The 19799-nt window shown below is 42.0% G+C and overlaps 2 protein-coding genes and 1 long non-coding RNA gene across 10 annotated transcripts in view; 1 reads left to right on the forward strand and 2 right to left on the reverse strand.

The window, feature by feature from the left end:
* Window positions 1-1527: 1527 nt before the first annotated feature.
* THAP1 (THAP domain containing 1) lies at window positions 1528-6448 on the reverse strand. Of its 5 annotated transcripts, none has more exons than XM_022571349.3 (4): window positions 6145-6448; window positions 3946-4265; window positions 2600-2795; window positions 1528-2058 (listed from the first exon to the last, which is right to left on the reverse strand). In XM_022571349.3, the coding sequence occupies exons 2-4, from the start codon at window positions 3969-3971 to the stop codon at window positions 1684-1686; spliced, it is 597 nt and encodes a 198-aa protein (XP_022427057.1). In that variant the 5' UTR covers window positions 3972-4265; window positions 6145-6448; the 3' UTR covers window positions 1528-1683. The 5 variants fall into 5 exon arrangements, with proteins under 5 accessions (XP_022427057.1, XP_089759935.1, XP_022427058.1 ...); XM_089903809.1 differs by lacking the exon at window positions 6145-6448 and adding an exon at window positions 5270-5969 and having other exon boundaries at window positions 4087-4265; XM_022571350.3 differs by lacking the exon at window positions 6145-6448 and adding an exon at window positions 5270-5969.
* Window positions 6079-14487, forward strand: LOC111173562 (uncharacterized). Its single transcript, XR_002644240.2, has 3 exons — window positions 6079-6504; window positions 11463-11637; window positions 14054-14487. It is a non-coding gene; the product is annotated as an uncharacterized LOC111173562 (long non-coding RNA).
* The window catches only part of RNF170 (ring finger protein 170), a 34273-nt gene continuing 21138 nt past the window's right edge, over window positions 6665-19799 (reverse strand). For 3 of the 4 annotated variants that reach the window (XM_089903810.1, XM_089903812.1, XM_089903813.1), the window contains 2 exons: window positions 17134-17244; window positions 6665-13373 (listed from right to left, as the gene is read on the reverse strand). In XM_089903810.1, the coding sequence (XP_089759936.1) occupies window positions 13104-13373; window positions 17134-17244 (381 nt within the window). In that variant the 3' untranslated portion in view covers window positions 6665-13103. The remainder of the gene's footprint in view (window positions 13374-17133; window positions 17245-19799) is intronic. The other variant, XM_089903811.1, reaches the window with a different exon arrangement.

The following is a 19799-nucleotide window of genomic DNA, read 5'->3' on the forward strand; positions in this document are numbered from 1 at the left end:
CTCTTTTACAATTCAATGTTGGATTCTTGGTTCTGAGGACATGGACGCACACACACACACAGATTTTTTTTACGTAGATGACAATTTAGATTTAAGATATACACTTTGCAAAATATTTACCCACATATTCTCCAGGAATCGTTAAGAGAGATGAAATGTAAAAACAAACTACTTAGAGATTTTGTGGCTTCTAGAAACAGTGATGAGACTCATGAATAACTAGAAAAAAATCCTGATTCCTTAGCGTTAGTTCTAAGTGTTATCAGACGATATAATTTCAAGTAATCATAATTTTCTATTTTTGAAATACTGGTTCATAAAAAATCGAATCTCCATGAATCAAAGTACTGGCATGGCAGTGAATTACACTGAAAATCAGGTCTACAAAAGACACTCTTGGACATCACCACTGAGTACCTTTAATACAGCCTTCAAAGGTCTGTGCAGCACTTTGAAATATGAAATAATTACAGTTGGAGCAGTTACTCTAAATCTCAGTAGGTAATTCCTACAGCAGTACTTGTTTACTCAGAACTGTTTTCATTTCAAATATATGTAAACTTTCTCACAAAGTCAGAACACAACTCACAGTTTGAACAGAAACCTCAGTATTTGAGTCTCCGCATTAAGTAAAATAAACATTACCTATCAGGATGCTTTCGAATGCAAATCACTCCTTAAGGTAAATGGGATGTAATTTCTAACTTGTGGTAAAAGTGAAGAAATCGTTTTTTATGTGAAGCCTTGACCAAAATCAATTAGTCAAGTGCAAGATTTTCACCTTATGGAACAAGTCAAACTCTACCCACACAACACATCTGGCAGAGATCTGGATGCAGGTACACCTACAGTTGGGGACTGGATGTCCCTCAGCTCGGCGCAGTGAGAGAAAAAGGCAAGCCGTGGATCAGCCCCCATTGGTCATTGGTCATTACCTCACTGATAACAATGCCTACTTTGCTTACTGGAGAGTGTATCTTGCAGTGGAGACACACTTCTAATTCTATAATGCCAGACAGTGGGGGGAAAAGAAGGGTCCACTTTTTAAAAATCCATTCTTTAAAGTCTTTTAACCATTTTGATTAGGTATGGAATGACTCATTTTCTGCTCTAAAGACAACCAATCTTTTTTTTTTTAAGTATTGACTTGCCAATTTATATTTGATAAATGATTAAGAAAGATAAATGAATCTGCTGACTTTACAAATAAGAATATGTGAATAAGAATATATATATATATATATATATTCTGAGAAGTTATTGTCCCATGCTTCTGATTTAAAATGTGACTAAGTTCTCTCTCTCTAAATGAATAAACTGTTCATTTAAAATTTTAAACTTAAATCATCCTTACTGCACTGTTATCATTCTCTTTACTTTTTATTTTCATATCATTTCTATAAATACTCAAATTAAGAAACAAAAATCCCCAATCTTGAAACCAACTTACAATGAAGCTAGTTTATAACTTTTAAAATATTTTGTTAAAATGTAAAAACCCTGAAATTACAAACAAAACATTTACAATTTTACAGTATATATCTAATTTATTCTTTTAAAAAAATATTCTGAACTGTTTTTATACAAGTGACCAAGTGTAATTTTTTTCAAATGAAACTCCTCTACAGGCTAGAAGAGGGTAGGTGGTATTGCCCCACTGGACACCAACACAAATTTCACTCTTCATGCTGGGACTTCAACTATTTCAAAATAGTCATTTGGTAGAATCACATAACCCCTCTCGGAGACGTCGTCTTTCTCCTTCTGGAAGTGCACGACCTCCTTTAGCTTCTCCAGCTGCCGCTCCTGTCTTCTGCACCGCTGCTGTGCGGTCTTGAGCTTCTTTCTGAGCTTCTCTACTTGCTGTTCGAGCTGGTGAATCCTCTTCCTCTGGTGCATGGTGTCCTCCACAGTGTAGTTGTGGTCACAGAAAACGGAGAGGTTATCAGGGGTCTGAAGAGGAGGCATGAGTAACCCGATAGCAGCATCAACCTGGGAAACCGGGGGTGTTGAAGGAGGTCGGGGAAGCTGTTCTTGGGGCTCTGGAAGATCTTCCTTCTAAAACAAAGATGCAGAGCACGTTTCAGTTTCATGACGAAACAGTTCACAAGAACTCATCTGTGGAATTTAAGAATACTAGACTCATTTCTGTCTCCTCGGCATAGAAACATTCTAAAATGAGAAAACAGTTCAAGTTTTAATTGTACTTTTCTTTCTGAAATAGAAATGGGATGCAAGGAACACAGAATGATTATTAAGATTTAATTAAATATTAAGCACTTAAAACTGAGGGGAAAAATACTTTGAAACTGAACTATCACTGACAAAGAAAAATCAAAACTTATCAACATGTGGGTAGGACTACAGAGTGATCTCAAAGTAAGTTATGAAGCTAGACTGAGTTTCTTAGTGTGAGGATATTTAACTTTAATAAACTGCACTTTGTATTTTTTAAAAGTATTTCACTGTGAACAGTGGTTATCTACAAGTGATGGGTTCCAGGCAACATTTATTTTCTTAACACTACTCTGGATTTTCCACAGTGAACACATTAATCTTATAAACAGAAAACCACCCAATATTTTAAAACACTTATTACCTTGTCATGTGGTTCAGTACAAAGAAATATTGTGGGGACAGCATCCTCTTTCAGTAACTTGTTGTTGCACTCCCTCTTAAAGCAGTCCGGAGTAAAGTGTTCTGAGCAAATGCTGCTGTACTTGGTGGGCTTAAAGTTTTTCCTTCTGACAGCTGCCTCCCATTTTTTACAAAGACTGGGTCGAGTAAGAGGAAACCTAAGAAGGCGACATAATTCAGTTTTCCAACCTTATTTTTAAAAAAAAGGCACACCTAGACTTTCCTGCTTAGAAAAGAACTAGCTTCCATCGGTATTAACACACCAAGGAGGCATTTGATTAAAACACCAGCCCTGCCAATCTTTGTTGTTGTTTTTTTTGACAGTGTTTAGTTGCGTCCTTATTACCTTAGTTTGTTGAGAATGTACTTGTTTTGACATAGAAAACAGACTTGTGGTTGCCAAGGGTGGGAGAGGGGGAGGTATGGAGTGGGAGTTTGGGATTAGCAGATTCGAACTATTACATATAGAGAATGGATAAACAACAAGGGCCTACTGTATAGCACAGGGAACTATATTCAATATCTGGAGATAAACCATAATGGAAAAGAATACGAAAAAGAATGTATACATATGCATAACTGAATCACTTTGCTGAACAGCAGAAATTAACACATTATAAATCAACTAGACTTGAATCAAGTAAATTTTTTAAAAATGTACTTCTTTTAAAATCCTATAACTAAAGTGACCACCACTAATGTGGAATATAAGTCACCCCTCCCAGCATGGTATCTTTGTTCTTCTTAAAAAGCAATATTTCTTACAGGAATCTGATTGATCACATAGCAGCTATAAGAATGTCAGATACAATGACATATACAATCTAAACAGGACAGGCTGATTAAGAATTTACATTATAAAAAAATATTCTTATTAAAAGGTAGCCATGTGGATAGATGCACGCAGGTGGCAGAGTTAAGTGATGGGAGGCTGGGGTCGAGGCCCACGTGCAGCGATACTGTAAATAACCTTCACTAACAGATACAGGGATTCCACACACATCTAAATACACAAGGGTAAATCGTATAGGTCCACTATCTGTTTATCTCAGTTTTTAATGCTTAACTTTTATACTGAAGACACTAAAAGTTTCAGGTAAAAATACATGCTATAGAGTGAAATTTGTATTAACTATTTTTTCACCAGTGATTTTCTGCGTATTGTAAAACAAAATTGCACATTTATAACTATGTACTGAGAAAAAGAAGCTTTTGGTTCTCTTAGAATCAGTATGACAAATATGAATTAATCAAATTAGTTAAATCATAGTGAGAAAGAAATAGAGAAAAGTATTCATTTCGAATTACCTCTTAATCAACTGAAATATGTCCATTAGGCCCAGATAAAGGGAGCTAGGAAGAGCTTAAACTTATTGTGATTTTATTCTTCCAGGTCAAGGATGTAGTGAGCTGGGGGGATTGGAAAGAAGCCAAAAAAGGGTGCTTTACATCTGTGTTCCACAGTTCCTCTTCCAAGTGAGGTACGCCTGAGCCTGGCTCTGCTGTGATCAGGAAGCTCTAACCCACCGTTGGGGCAGTCCCTTTTCTTTGCCCAGCACAGCTGTTCCCACTGCCATCAGGTAGAAAGTGAGAAAAGGGCTCCTAGAAGGTTCCTGCTGGAAGTGCCTCTAGAAGTACAAACATGGTAGCAATCACTGGTAAAACTCAGCACTCAGGGCCTCCAGACTCAAGGACTACAATGCAGGTTCTTTCTGAGGTCAAGATCTTTCCCATTTATTTCCCCAAACTGTTCTTTTAGATAAGGGCTTAGAGGCAGGTTAGCCCTTCTTTCGATTAAATTGACTATTTAACAGCCAGCAGAAACTCAGTATTTCTGATGTGTGAATGTCATCCTTAACCAGTCTGCAGTGCCAATGAAGGGTCTTCCCTATGTTTAGATTCCCTCTGCCATATCATTAGAAATGGGGAGGTGGGAACTGAATGCCTTTGATCACATCACCATCTCCAGACCTACTCCTTCACTTTGGAAGTCCTGGAGGTCAATTCATCAGCTTTCAGAAATTCTAATAAATCAAGAGGTAATAGTAGGACATACTGAACCGAATCCTGGAAGTGTTAAGTGTTCTATCCCCTTCTCGGAAGGGGAAACATCAATACTCAAGATCTCTTTAAAGGGACTTGCTTGGTGACACAGTGGATAAGAAGAATCTGCGTGCCAATGAGGGGGACACGGGTTAGAGCCCTGGTCCGGGAAGATCCCACATGCTGCGGAGCAACTAAGCCCGTGAGCCACAACTACTGAGCCCCCGCGCCAGGCTCCGCAACAAGAGAAGCCACCGCAATGAGAAGTCCACGCATGGCAACGAAGAGCAGCACCCGCTTGCCGCAACTAGAGAAAGTCCGTGTGCAGCAACAAAGCCCCAACGCGGCCAAAAATAAAAAATTATTTTTTTAATTAAAATCTTAAAAAAAAAGTTCTCTCTATGCTCTAGACACTCTTATTTCTGTTCCTCTCATATTCTATCAAACCTATAAAATGCACCCACATTCCCTGTTAAAAAGGTCCCCACCCCCAAACTGAATATTTGCTTTTGCTTTTGTAATTACTTAGCTATAAATAATTTGTATGATTTATCACTAACTCTCATTTCTTTAGCTATTATCCACTTACAGTCGTAAGTTACGGCCACATTTTCTTAACGTAGTAAAACTTGTGAACACTGAATTTGGCTGAATGAAAATGGCACCGTGCAGACATCGAACGATCACTATCATTCCGTTCTGCGGTTTTCTTCTCAAGAGAAGACCGTCCCTCCTCGGACTCCGGCCGCGGCACCTCCCGGATGAAGCAGCCCCGAGGGCGGTGGGCCGCGTTCCCTCCGAGAGTGCTCTTCCCCACGCACGATACCCTGCTACTGCCCACGCTGCCGCTGTGCGCGAAACACAGCTCTTCATCTTGGCAGTACGTGAACCTTTCTGGGAAACTCACTGGTCCTTGAACGTGGGGTCCTAGAAACTGGGTCCAAAACATCCTCCCGAACGCCTGGCCAAGTCAGTCCTAACGGCTGCGACGCTGGACCGTCCCACGCCCCCTCCAGCAGAGAGGGGAAACGCGGGCCTTCTCCGTCGCTGCTGCTGCTTCAGCCTCCCTTCTAAAGACTCATTACCACCTGCCTACTCCGCGACCCGGGTGATGAAACCAGCTGCCTCCGGGTCTGGAGACCTCACGACCCGCCGGGGCTCCAGGCATCGCCCTTGGACCCCGAACCTGCCACCCCGAGCGGCGCGCGAACCTAAGCGCGAGGACAGGCCGGCGCAGCGACGCGCGCCGAGAACGCCACCCGGGGCGGGGCGCCGGCGGCTACTCCGGGGACGAGCCCACCGCTCCTGGCCCGCAGCGCCGACGGCGCCCCGCCCCTAGCTCCGCCCCTCGCCCCGCCCCCTCACAGGTCTCGCGCGGACACGCGCCTGGCTCCGCCCCTGAGCACGGCCGCGCGCCCCTGGCCCCACTAGGGGCCGAGCCCACGGGGCGCGCAGAGTACTTACTTGTGGAAAGAAACGGGCTTATCCTTGTCGTATCGGTTCTTGCAGCCGTAGGCGGAACAGGACTGCACCATCCTTCCGGTCCTCAGTTACTTAACTTCTGCCGCCCCAGCAGGCAGTTGAGGCTGCTATCGATGTCGCCGCGCTCGGCTTTGACACCTTCGCTGCTTCTGTAGTTTTGGTCAGCAGTTAGAGTGATGAGAGCCTTATTCGGAGTGACTCATGTGCTCGTTTTGTTGTTTGCATTAGCAGAAGGACCACAGCCATCGCCCGTCTCCCATCTCCAAAATGGCGGAGGCAGCTTCAACCTCACCTCTCGCGATGAGTTCGTCCTACTGTCTCTGATTAGCCCTGAGGTCAGAGGTAACGTTCCCTGGGACGCAGGCCATTGGCTGAGGCCCGGCGTGTCGCGAGGCGGGCTCGGCCTTGCGCAAGTGGGCGGGGCCTCCGAGCTTCCGGAAGGAAGAAGGAACTGCCTGGGGGGAGGGGAGGGGGAGTGGGCGGGAGCCCAGCGCCGGTTCCGCCCCCACGGTGCTTCGCTGGGTTACTTATCCCGGACGGTGTAGGGTGGAGAGCTAGACGGTCTGTTGGGTCCGCTGGGCTAAAGTAGGGCAGGTGTAAACCTGAGGGCGTTGGGCAGTTGCGCTCTTTTTTCTGAAAGCGCGGCCACAGATGGCGTGATTCCTAGAACTAGGTGGACTCCTCCTCTCCCAGCCCGCTGGCCTCCATCGCCTTACCTGCCTCTTCAGGTATCGCGAGGCTCTGAGGAGCCCAGGCCCCGGCGCCTAGCAGCGAGGGCGGACGCCCGCACGCAGCCGGCGGGCCGAGACTGTTGGCTGCTGTAGCGATCTCAGCCCGTCCCCAGGTGCTGCGTCGGGAATCGCCAACAGCTGACGCGCCTTTCAGTCGGAGGGAGGTTTTGCCTCTTCCGTGGGTGCCGGTAATCTCGTGGCTCGTGATGAAGTGAGCAAGACTAGTATAGCCCCCGTGTTCATAGCGCTTATGTTCTACTGAGGGGAAGGCGTACAATAAAAAATATAAAGAGAATCGCACTGTGCGAAGATGCCCGAATACGTTAGAACGCTGGAAGGGTGAATGAGGGCGGAGGAGAGGTCACTGCCTACTGTCTGAGAAGGGGGCCGTTGAATCTGAGAACCAGAGGAAGGGAAAAACATGTAGCGGTGTAAAGAAGGAAGGTGGGCAGGCTGGGGAGAGCGTGCCTGGCCCAAGGAGTGTGTGCTACGACCCTGAGGCAGGAAGGAGTTTTGTCTTTTCTGGGAGCTGAATGGAGGCTGTGTGGTCGAGCCCATGAGCCAGGGAAGGAGGGCATGAAGTGAGGTTGAAGAGCAGCAAGTTGTTGGTCTGGATGTTAGCGCAGTGGGAAGCCGCTCAGCCATTTAAACATTTTGAAAAAGTCATTCTGGCTGTTAAAGGAAGAGTTTATCAGTGAGGGGCAACAGCGAAAGTGAGCCGACCAACTAAGGGGCTGTTTCAGGCAAGCAAGAGGTTGGCAGCTTTGGACTGAGGTGGTGGCAGCAGAGACACGTGTAAGGGGCAGAAGCACCAGAGCTTGCTGATGGATGGAAACAAGAATGAGGAGGAAAAGGATCAAGATATCGGGGGTGACTTGAGCGTGAGTTTCTGGCTGGAGCACTTAAGATAAATGGACGGTGGTGCCTTTTACTGAGATGCTGATGGCCTTAAAAAAAAAAAATTAAAAAAAAACTATGTCCCCCAACAGGATAGAGGCCTGGGAGGGGAGGGATTGATTCCGGAAGCTTTGGGGTTGTAGGACTGAGGAATGTCAGACGTGAAAGAAAGTATAAATAGTTCTGAGGTTGGGAATGCAGGCTACTAAAGAAGCATGGAAGCTCCCCAGCCAGTCCAGGGTGCCCTTTTGAGGCTTGTGATCCAGTCATTTCAGTCGTTTGGTTGGATTTCCCTCAGCCAAGTTCTGTTCTCCCCTCCCCTTCTGTCTTCTAGCTATCCATAATTTGGAAATGAAATAAACATTTTTATTATTTGTTGACTATCATCCTAATGTTTCCTTACTTGAAAATGGTAAATTTACTGGTAAGGTGAATTGAATGTAATTAAAATATATATATTACTGAACTGAACTAAAGGTTGTATTTTTCTTTGTAAAAAACAGTCCCCCGAACTAAATTTTCACAGTGTGGTCTGCAAATCAATTTATTTGCTTAATAGAAAAATAATTTTCAGTACCTCTAAACTAACTTGCACCCATCATTGGCTTCTCCTTTGCCCATTTCTTAACATTTCCTAAGGCTGGAATAACTGTTCCTTACTTGTCAAGGGGTGACTTCAAGGAAGCATTTTTACTTTTCAAAGATGATTGTCTGCTTTTTAAAAATGTTGATGGAAGCAACCCAAATGTCCATTAATAGTTGAGTAAGTTGTGGTACAGTCATACAGTGGAATACTATATAGCAATTAAAATAAAGCAGTCCTACAACCTGGATGATTCTTAACAAACATAATGTTGAAGAAGTCAGACACAAAAGAAATACACTATATGATTCTGTTTTTTGTAGAGTGAAAAAACAAAAGTAGGTAAACTAAAGTCAGAAGAGGCTACTTTTGGGGAGAGAGGCAATGAAGGGGGGCTTATGGGATGGTGGTAATGCATCTTTTGACCAAAGTGATGGTTAAACAGTGTGTTCACTTTATGATAGTTCATCATCTGACCTCTATAAGATGTTTGGTATTTGTTCTACTTTAATAAAATAGCTTATTAAGCAAACAAGGGCCACACAAGATAGGCAAAACTGCCATTTTTTTTTTAGAGAATGAGAGAGACGTTTATATGCTCTTATGATCTCTTCATCTGACCACTTCAGTAAATATCGAAAGTGAATATATGCGTAGCTTTATATGACCATTTAAGGGAAAGGGAATAAATAGGGATGAACTGAAGGATAGTTAGAAGTTTGATGTTCTTCAGAGTCTTCAGAGGCCGGGAGCTAATTCATTTACTAATAGAACACTTTTTAGGGAAAAAGGAAAATTTAACCCTTGACCTTAAAAGGGTAGGTTTTGTCTCAGTTTTTCTAGAAGGGTACACTTTGTCTTCTTGCTTGATAAACTGAAGAAAAATGTACCACTTTTTTGATGTTGGAGAAGGCCAAGGCCTAAAGATGCCTTAAACTCACTGATCTCTAACAGTTTAGATTTTAGTTTCTATCCAACTATGCTGCTTTTTCTATAAACAGTTTTTATTTTAAAATACCCTCACATTCATTCTCTCTGGGCCTCATTATCTTCATCTGTAGAGTTAGGCTGTAGGACTGAGGAATTCCTAATTTGGAATCCATGAATGGTCAGCTCTTTGAATCCCCTGAAAATGAATCAAAACTATACGTATGTGTATATATGCATTTTTCTGGGGAAGCTATCCATAGGTTTTATCTGATTTTCACAGAGAAAACACAAAAACTAGTCAGTTTCTAAGGTCCCTTACAGCTGTTAACATTCTAGGATTCGTGAAACGAAGATTAATTTCCATGTAGATGTTAACTATAGGTTTCCTCTAAGACCGATTAGCAGGGTGAGTGTTTTGATCTGAATTATTAGATATTTTTAAGTAGTTATTTTTAAATTTTGTGTTTTAAAATTAATTAAAATCTAAACTGTTAGATGTAGTGAAGTTTAAAACATCTTTATTTAGCCCTTAGCCCTCTCCTATGTCACATACTACATTCCCCTTAAAAGGCCACTAATCTGGAAGAAAAAGGACAGTGTTCAGACATGCTCAGTGTTGTCTAACGGGTGTGTACTCCCCTCATGCCCCGTTCTGGACATGGGACAAGTCAGAGGAGGCAGTGGGTGGAGGGGACAGTGACTGATAACAGCTGAGGTTTGCTTGCAGTCAGGAACTCGATGCTTCAAACAAATACTGATGCTGTGAAGATGGTCTGGTTCTGACTGAACAGCAAAAGCTCTACGATTGTCTTTATCTCTGTGACAGGATCGCCTCCTGTCGGCAGCCCTTAAAGCCTACTAACCTGGTCTTGGGAAACTCTTTAAGCCTTAGGGCCTTAAAACCTTGAGTGCCCTTTTCCTATCCCTCAGACTCAGAAAAGAACATTTCAGTTATCAACTATACAGTTTCAGTAAAATACACACTCAAAAGAAATAGGGGTGGGGAATCAGGGTGCAAGGGTACTGATTCCAATCTCACCCTTATTGTCCAGAATTAATATAGACTGCCCACATTAAATAATTTTTCTCAAAAACATTTCTACATTTAAAATTTTAAAATTAATTAGAAACGTGATGAGGTGAAAAAGAAAGCCACTGCAACCATTGTATTGAATGCTATTTCAGGAGTTCCGAATTTTAAAGCAGTGTCAAAGAAACCAGACAATAACAGCTACTCTTTAATTTTAGATATGTTGCTTTTATTCAAAAGAGTCACTGCTTGACAAACTCTTAAATCACAAGGTTTGAACCAAACTGTCAGTCCTCTGAAACAGCTCTGTGAGGTAGGTATCTGCACAGCCAGAGGGACCAGCACAGTCCTTTCTTCCCATGTTACTTTCAGTGCTGAGAACTGTAGCAGCTGGAACCACTGTTCTAGTGGACAGTTAGAACAACTGTTTCCTCTGTCTCCCTCCCCACAGAGCTGCCCAAGTTATCATCTGCTCCTGGGGCTGGACCATCTGTGTTTTGAAAGTTACAATATTGTTGTTTACGAAAATCCAAACTGTTGCTTTGATTTATATGCTCTAACTCTGAATCACAGAAGTATTACTATGATGTTTAAAAATTTAAAACACTGATTGACTCTACTTGCTTTAAATACTCTCGGATCCCTTCTACATTTATTATCACTGATCAATAAAGATGACATAATAAACAGGTCTAAACTTCTGAGAATACAGCATATTCCCTTTTCAACTTAGTAAGACTTCATACAGTGTTTTTGTATGTTACGAAAGTTGATACAATACGCCTCTACCAGGAAAGTCTTAGAAGGAATTCCAAATATTACAATAAAAGTACTGTAAGTGTGACACTTGAAGCAGAACACATGCACAGAAAATTAAAACCTTTCAAAAATGGCTTTGCTGTAGCCCCACACCAAATTTATAATTGGTAGGCAATGCGTTTCGAGACTGATGAATGGTGCTGTAAAGAACTCCTACTCATTAGCTTCTTAAGTTAGTGACTGCAGCTGAAACGTTTTCCTATGAAGTGTGCCACCCTATGAGAAGTTTGATTTGGACATGGTGAATCAGGATTCGTGGAGTCTTGATATGTAATCTTTCTAAACCTTTGTTCTAAACCTTTGTTCTTAGGAGAACCCAAGCTGTCCTACTCCAGTATGTTCCAAAAGTCTTCCAAAGGATCCCAGTTTCTCCCCATGTAGGAGTCCTAGGAGTCTAATACCAGTTCGGTCACTTATCTGTGCATGGCTTCAGACAAAAAAAAGCCGTTTCATCTACGTCAGGGATTTCATCTATGAAAAGGAAGGTAATGCCCTGTCTTCTTCACCTAACTCTCTTGAGGATTAAATGAACGGTATGCAAGAAATCGCTTTAATTACAATGTGCTATACTTAAGGATTTTGTTTTTCTCTGTGACAAGCAGCAGCTTTGTCTTAGGCCCAAATTACAAGACACTACTGATGTATCATTCAGCATCTCATCAGTTGATGGCCTCTGATTCACCTGGAAGACTGACAGTGAGGCTCACTGACACATGAGTGGACAGGATGACTAGCAGTGGCTGCCAGGCGCAGAGCTGACACTGCCTGAGCCCTGGGGATCAGTGACTACCCTGCTGTCCAGGTCACTCAAGGGCAGTGCCAGCTGAGGGAGTTAAGATTTCGTAATACTTGTGGTTTTGATTCTTCTCAAACAGAAAACTGCATAAAAGAGCGTTAAGTACTTATGCTGTAGTCATCCAAAAACCAAGATAACGTTCCTGCTGAATCATCTCATTCTGCACAAGGCCTGATGAATCTGGGCTATATTCTGTCATCTAGGGACAGTATTACAAAAGTGTTCTGACAAGAGAAAACTAACCAAATCTGTACATTTCTGTCGCTATAGCTCACCAGTAATTTCTCTTGTCAAATTTAGTGTTCTAGTGCCCTCCTCAGGTCTTTGATGCTCACAGCTACGGAGAACCACCTTCCTCAGGAATGTACCAAACTGTTATGTGTCTGCAGTATCACCCAGGCTCCTGAAACAAAAATTCTCTTTACAAGTAACTTTTATATACTGTTCCTATAAAAGGACCAAACTCTTACTGAAATGCCATAACTGAGAATATCAAGAGTGCTGGCTGGAGTCCAATGTCTCACAACTTGTTAATTCTCCTGTCACTTAAGGAAGTGTTCTGTAAACCAGAATATAAAATCAAATAAACAAAGTTCAAGTTTCTTCTTTCCCCTTCAGCTGGTAGCAAAGAATTATATCAGAATGGAAAAGCAGAACTGCTCCAAATGAACAAAACCTAGCTACTCAAAGAAACACTGATTTTTTCCCCAATATTGTACAATATTTTATTGTAACCAAAATACTTAGGTGAGTCTCACAGCAATATATTATCATGTGGGTACTCACTGAGAAGGATGAATTGGATAAACTGTACATTTGACAACACCTTACTATACATCCAGTTAACCTGAATAGTTTGGTGGGGGAGAAGATATAGAAGCATCGCATTTTATATAATTCCATATTTTTCCACAACTTTATAGACAACACAGAATGAAGATACAGTTGTAAATCACTATAATTCTCACCTTACTATTGGGACCTGCAACATGTAAAAATTCCAGTCATATATTGCTAGGCATTTGCAAATGACAATCAAATGTTTGTCATACAGTGGTTTTAAACTTGTAAGATAATATTCAAATGCTTTAAACTGCCATGGTCCTTTTGTTCGATTTTACACATTGGCTCAAATATTTTAGTGCACTCATTTTCTCATCTGTTGAGTCTCTGTGTTACTACTTCTCGGTACATAATAGAGATGTAGATGAGCAACAAAAATACGACAAAGAAATCATCGAGAAAGCCTAGAATTCCAAACAGGGCTTCAGGCACAAAATCTAGAGGTGATATAAGGTAGAAAAAAGCCCCCATTAAACAAAGTATTATCCTGATACGGAACATCCAGAAAAGGCCTCCGACCGAAAACACCTCCCTGAATGCATGCCTCAGTAAAGTGGGTAGGTCCATAATTCTTTCCATAATCTGGTAGGGGAAGAACAAATACTGTGATTTGGTATCTAGTGTGTTAGACTTAAAAATAATATAATTTTCTTACAACGTGCAGAGAAACTCAGTTAACATGAATGAAGGAGTTTCATGTATTCACTGAACACCATATTTTCTAGTTACACATTTTATTTAAAAATAGTTCTTTGATTACTAGGTTCTTATAAAATAGGTCTTATTGCAGATAATTGAAAAGTAACTAAAATATCAACAAATTTGAAACACAGGATATAGTAATACAAAACTCAAGTTATTTCTAATTTGAGTTAGTAAAATAAACCAACAAAGAACCCAGTGTACTGAACTAGACTGAGGCTTGAGCTCAAGTCTCAGCTTTAAAGTTGGACACACCACTTATTAGCCAAGTGATCTTGGGGAAAGTTGTTTAACCTACTAGAGATAAGTCAACAACTAACTGAGTATGTGCCACAAGGACTATTAAGAACTAGAAGAGATACTGTTATAAAAGACCTTGATAAATTGCCAGACAATATATAAGTATATACATATACAGAATATATAAGTATATACAGACACATCAACTTTGATGGCTTTGACCATCTAAGAATAGCAATGAAACTGATTTCCTTCTTAGGATGTTTATTCTGCTTAGCTTGAGTTTAAGTGAATTTTTTTTTTTTTCCTTCGGTACGCAGGCCTCTCACCGCTGTGGCCTCTTCCGTTGCAGAGCACAGGCTCCGGATGCACAGGCCCAGTGGCCATGGCCCACGGGCCCAGCTGCTCTGCGGCATGTGGGATCTTCCCGGACCGGGGCACGAACCCATGTCCCCTGCATCGGCAGGCGGACTCTCAACCGCTGCGCCACCAGGGAAGCCCTAAGTGAATTATTAATTGCCACAAAAATTTTTGAAATGCCAGGCCCTACCCTTTCTGGAAATGATTATGGTTTCTGAATATATACAGACTAATAATTAGATTATATTTACTTTGTAGATATACTAAAACCCACTGAATTGTATACTTTAAACAGGGGTACTATATGGTGCGTAAATTACATCTAAATAAAGTTTTTTTTAAAAAAAAAGACAGTACCAGCATCTATTTGTATGACCTTGAGCAAGTCAGTTTCGTCTCTGACTGGAAACTTCTCACTTCCTCTGCATAGCTCTTAGCTGACTGCATGACCATAAGGCCGCGTGTAGTAATGAGGCACCGTGACGACTCCTGAACCTAACTTCTTTGAGGTCTTACTTCTCAGGGGTTGGGAGATGCAAGAGAAACTGGCCAGAGGAAGTAAATCACTTCCTGTGGTCATTCCAGTGCCAGTTCAGCTGTTTTTAACAATCTGTATAAATATCACAAATCCAACTCTAAGTATGTATTTTGTCCAACAAATGCCGAATAAGTTGAGAGGGAGACGAAAATGGGAAGAACTGAGCAAGCAATGAGAAAACGGTTTTAAAAACCCCACCAGACAAAGAAAATCTTGTAACTCCTTTTGGAAAACGGATCACAAAAGAACAAAAATGGTCTTTTTAGAATCACTCCTCATGCTGATTTTCTGTTCTCTGTGGAAGAAACTAATACTTAAAGCAAAACAGCTATACAGCTTTCACAGGGTCTATGGTAAATTACTTAAGATATTCTAATGACCAGCCAGTATGTCTCTTGAATACTGTTCTGTCCTTTATCAGGGCTATTTTGTTCAGTTCTCATATGGTGGTGTTTATACAAAATCTGTAGTGATTAGACAAGAAATATGGAATGGGTTACTGAGAAATGCTTGTGCACTAATCGCAATCTGGCTCTAACTCTGGGGTAGAATATCAAAGTAAAACCTAAATGTCTTTATTATATTGTAATTTCATCACATACCAAGCTTTCTTATTCATTAAGTATATATCTGATGCACACAAAATAACTGAGCAATGGTATGCTTCACACCTTAAAATACGAATGAACATCTTAAAATGATTTTTTTAAGTTCAGTGGTAGTTCTTGAATTTGAAACTGATTTTCAAAGAATCGTCCTAAGATGCCCCTGGAGGATACATAAGAAAACTGCCGGATCAGAAACAGCAGAAGAGGCTCCCAAAGAATCACGGAGGGCAACAGGGACCAGGTCAAGCTTTTCTTGTCACTAAAAGTTTTGCCTGTCACCATCCACAGCAGGCGAAACTGTATGCCTTTAAATGTACCTGACGTCCCAGAATGAGGAACAGCATGTACGAGGGAGCACAAGTCTACGCAGTTGTGTAATACAGAAGCATTTTAACAGCTTATATTCTTGGCTGGGAGGAGGAGTATCATTTCTATCTTAAGGATAACCATAAATTCTACAAGCATTAAGGCCTACTGTATTCCAGACACTGAGACCATAGTAGTGACTAAATATACACGGTCCTCGCCCTCATGAAGCTTTCCGTCTCCTGAGAGAATGGTAATGAACAAGGTCGGAGGGCAATGAGAGAGACTGCCCTGGTTGATTGGGGACACCCTCTCCGAGGGAGATATACTAGGACCGACCTGAAGGATGAGGAAGTCAGCCAGGAGGCGAGCAGCGGGACAAGCATTCCAAGCAGAGGAAATGGCACGAGTGAGGCACGAAGGTGGGAAGGCCAGGAGCGTGTTCTGAGAGCCGCATCCCGAGGAAGGGGAGGGGGGACCAGGCCATGCAGGGCCTTGAAAGCCACAGCCAGGAGTTGGGACATTATTCCAGAAATTCAGAAGTTTCAAAACACAAGAGCATCGTGGTCTTACTTATGTTTTCAAAATATTACTCGGGCTGCCGTGCAGAGGAAAAGGTCCGAGTGAAGAGGCCACTGCAGTTGTCCTAAGCAAGAGATGGTGGTGGCCTGGCCTAGTCTGATGGCTACAGACACAGGACTTGTTATGAGGCAGAAATGACAGCATCCCCAGAAAGAGAGAAAAGACACGTTAGGACTTCTTTACAGATCAGAGAAGGGGAATGAGGGAGAAGAGGACATCAGCACTGAGCTGAGTAAGGCTGAGGTAAGGAGGGATCGGGTCAGTGTTGTGCATGTTACATCTCGTGTCCGAGACGCCAGGAACGCGCCAGTGGGATGTACCCTGAGCAAGTGGACGTCAGAGCCTAGAGCGTGGAGCAGAGTCTGGGCTTCCAGTACAAATTTGTACTGAGTGTGTTCTGGGTTTTCAAGTACATATTTAGTCATACACTTCTAGAATTCTTTGTTAAATTTTGAGAAATTTTGAGAAAACTGGGATGAGTCAGTAAAGTGTGGGTTTTTAATCTATCAAATGCCTTTTTGGGGAGGAGGGGCAACTGCAGAATTAATGTGCTCTTTAAAAATAGAATGCTTTTGAATACCTGACATACAAAACCCCCAACACTTAGGGTTACTTAAGGGAACAAATTCAAATGGGGCCAGGGTAAAAGAGTAAAACACAATGGTAAAACTCCCTCCAGAAGTTCTCAGTTGTAAGTTTCCCGTAAGACAAACCCTATTTTAGAATCACGTAGGAGTCAATAATTTTACCTTTCCCTCCAATGTTTTTCTGTTGCTTTTTTTTGCTGGTATCACTTTCATAAAGAGTTTAATAATGCCATTTTTTAAAAGATAGAAAAGTAGTCCTTGGGAAAGCTGTAACTCAGTGAATGACAGCAACAATGAAAAGTAAAGACTTCACGTAACACACACAGACTTTTCACATTGACTATTTGTTGGTAAATCTCACTTTACAAAAGAGAAGTATCATCACACTCTAACTTTGCACCCGCTACAACATTACTTACAGATCTGGGCTGCCCTGAGAATCTCCGGTTATAATCATTAATATCTTGATGCAATGATACAGCATCCTGAGACTGGTCATTTTCACCAAATACTGTTAGCAGTAAAGTTACCTGTAGATTTACAGAAAAAAAAAATTGTTACATCTTTCTGCAGCATTAATTTTTTTTCATTTTGTGTTATTATTCAATAGAATGAGAAAAGCTTCTGAATTTAGATTTCGCTCATTTCTTTTAACAAAGGCGACACGGGAGAAAAGTAAGCTACTGTTTCCTTACAATAAAATCCATTCAAAATGTTATTTGAACTCCTGTAAAATAAAATGGGCACTGGTTTAAGAACTTTTCAATCCACACCAGGGATCAAGTTAGTAGTTCTCTGTTTGGGCTAACAGACATTTGAGGATATAAGAATGATGAGAAAATATTCAGGAGCAAAGTGACATATCACTTTGAGAGAGGAAAATTAGGGCTTTCTTTTTTGATTAAAATCATGATTCCTTATCCTCTCTGGTATCTGAATGATCTTTGAATGCTACCAGCATCACACAGAGATGAAGTTATTGCAGGAACCAGCTCTCAAGCACCCATCTCTACTACAATCAAAAAGGTAATTCTTGATACTGTTATATAACATAATACATTTAACCCTGATTCCTCCATGGCGGAGCTAAGGAGGATACACAAATGTTCCTGGTCTATACTCGGGTAATCTGAAGATGACGGTACCTCGAAAAACAAGTATATTTAAAAATATAACACCTCCTATAGAAATGGCCACTGTACAAAGAGATAAATATGGGAAGGAGCCGTGATAGATTTGGGTTTAAATCATCTCACTGTTGTTTTGACCCTCAGCTCAGCTGTAAAACCAGGACCCCACTGTTCAGGTGCTTCCCAAACAGCCAAACACAGGAGTGCCTAAGAGCAGCAGGTGGTAGGAACAGCAGGTACAGCCATCTCTTCACAAATTTGTTAATAAAGATGAATTCTTTCACTAAATGTTAACTGACCATGTACATGGGCCAGGCACTGCGCTAAGTGCTAGACGTACAAAAAAAGGACAACGTGGCCTTGCGCCTTGGTGATCACAATCCCCAGGATAGAAAGGGAGGGAGACGTGTTCAACAGCCCGTTATAAGGCACTGGGGTAGGCGTTATAGTGATGCTGGAGAAGAAGGACTTCCTCTGTCTGGGGTGTCCAGAAAGCTTGACACTTGCACTCACCCTAGGGACGTGGTAGGACCGCTGGCGTGTCAGTGTGCGCGCCCAGGGGAGACGTGGTGACCATGTCCCAGCCACAGGCAGCAGCCTGCACACTGTTCCCAGTGAAGCAGGCGGTGGGGCAGGTAGATGAACTGCAGTGGGCACGCACTGCAGTTAGGGAACCCACAAGTTTATCTCCACCTTTCTTGCCTCTAGCCAATTTATGTGTGGTCCAAAGGATACCACCTGCTAATGTGCATATGCCCTATGAAAAGCCACAGGTAGTGCCAGAAAGAGGGGCAGGTGGTGGAACTAATTGTTTACGGCAAGACCTTTGGCCTGGTCTCCGTGTTGCTGGCAGAGAGCTAAAGATGAGAGGTGGCACTGGCAAATAAGCTTCAGGGCCAACTGCCTTGTGTCACACATCAAATCAGCCGGAGAGGTGGTACCAAAAAATGATCTTCCTCCTAACCATGTGGTAAAAAGTGTGAAAGAGGCAGAATCTGGGGATGTATCGATAGAAGCAAGAAGGAAAGAAGAGAAAGCCTTGAACCTTCCTCTCTCCAATCAAAAAAGGCAGCAGTGGGGGAAGTGGATAAGCGAGAACAATGGCTGAAAGGTACACACACGTGTGTGCATTTCTGTGTATGGGTATATGTATTTAACAGTGCACACTATATGGTTTTATTTATACACAGTCCCCAAATTAGGCAAAACTGATCAGTAATCTTTAGAGGAGCATGCTAAGGTAATAAAACTGTAAAGAAAATCAAGGAAATGCTTATCATAACAGTCAAACAGTAGCTACCTCTAGGAGAGGAAGGAAGCGGGGGAGATTTGGAAGGGGTCCCGAGGAGGCTTCTGGGGCTGTGGCCAGTTTCTGTTTCTTCATCTGAGTGGTGGCTACTCAGGTGTTGCTTTGTGACAAGTCAGCGAGCTGTACCTCTTTATTTTGTGTGCTTTTCTGTACGTCAGTTATATTTTACAAAGAAGTTTTGAACAACTGTTGTGCCTTCTCTAATCTTATTTTACTTTGTGGTCCCTGTGGGTTTACGCCTTTCCTGTTTCGGTGGGGTTGCCAGAGGGAGCAAAAGTAAATGCGTGCACTCAATTCAGCATCCTGACTTGGAAGCTCTCCATCCCGGTCGGGACGTCCGTTTGCACTGGAAGACTTCCCAAGGAGAGGCTGTCTGTGTACCTGATCATGAGTCATTATCAGACAGGCATATATTTTAAATGAAAAGAATAATATAAATATAAAGGAAATTCTGAAAGGTGAATAGAACATCCCATTTGGCTATATTTATTAACTTAAAAATTACAAATATCAGTTTCTCAGATTTTTCAAATGAAACAAAATTTTGTTTCTCCAGTTTGTCGAAGAAATTGAGCCGTTTGGTAGCGTACTGACACTTCAGTCTCCGACACGCGTGTGTAAAACCTCACTGCGTCCCTCGGAGGCA

This window comes from Delphinapterus leucas, chromosome 21 (genome assembly GCF_059928025.1).
Source record: "Delphinapterus leucas isolate spDelLeu-1000000601 "Yukka" chromosome 21, BTC_Dleu_Yukka2, whole genome shotgun sequence".
NCBI lineage: Eukaryota > Metazoa > Chordata > Mammalia > Artiodactyla > Monodontidae > Delphinapterus > Delphinapterus leucas.

Excerpts from the sequence above, each read along its gene's own strand:
- THAP1 (XM_022571346.3), bottom strand. The coding sequence starts at position 5,553 with ATGAAGAGCTGTGTTTCGCGCACAGCGGCAGCGTGGGCAGTAGCAGGG. Across the intron at positions 2,796-5,269 it reads TGTGGCCGTAACTTACGACT|GTTTCCTCTTACTCGACCCA; the intron begins GTAAGTGGATAA and ends TCGCCTTCTTAG. Across the intron at positions 2,059-2,599 it reads GTACTGAACCACATGACAAG|AAGGAAGATCTTCCAGAGCC; the intron begins GTAATAAGTGTT and ends TCTTTGTTTTAG.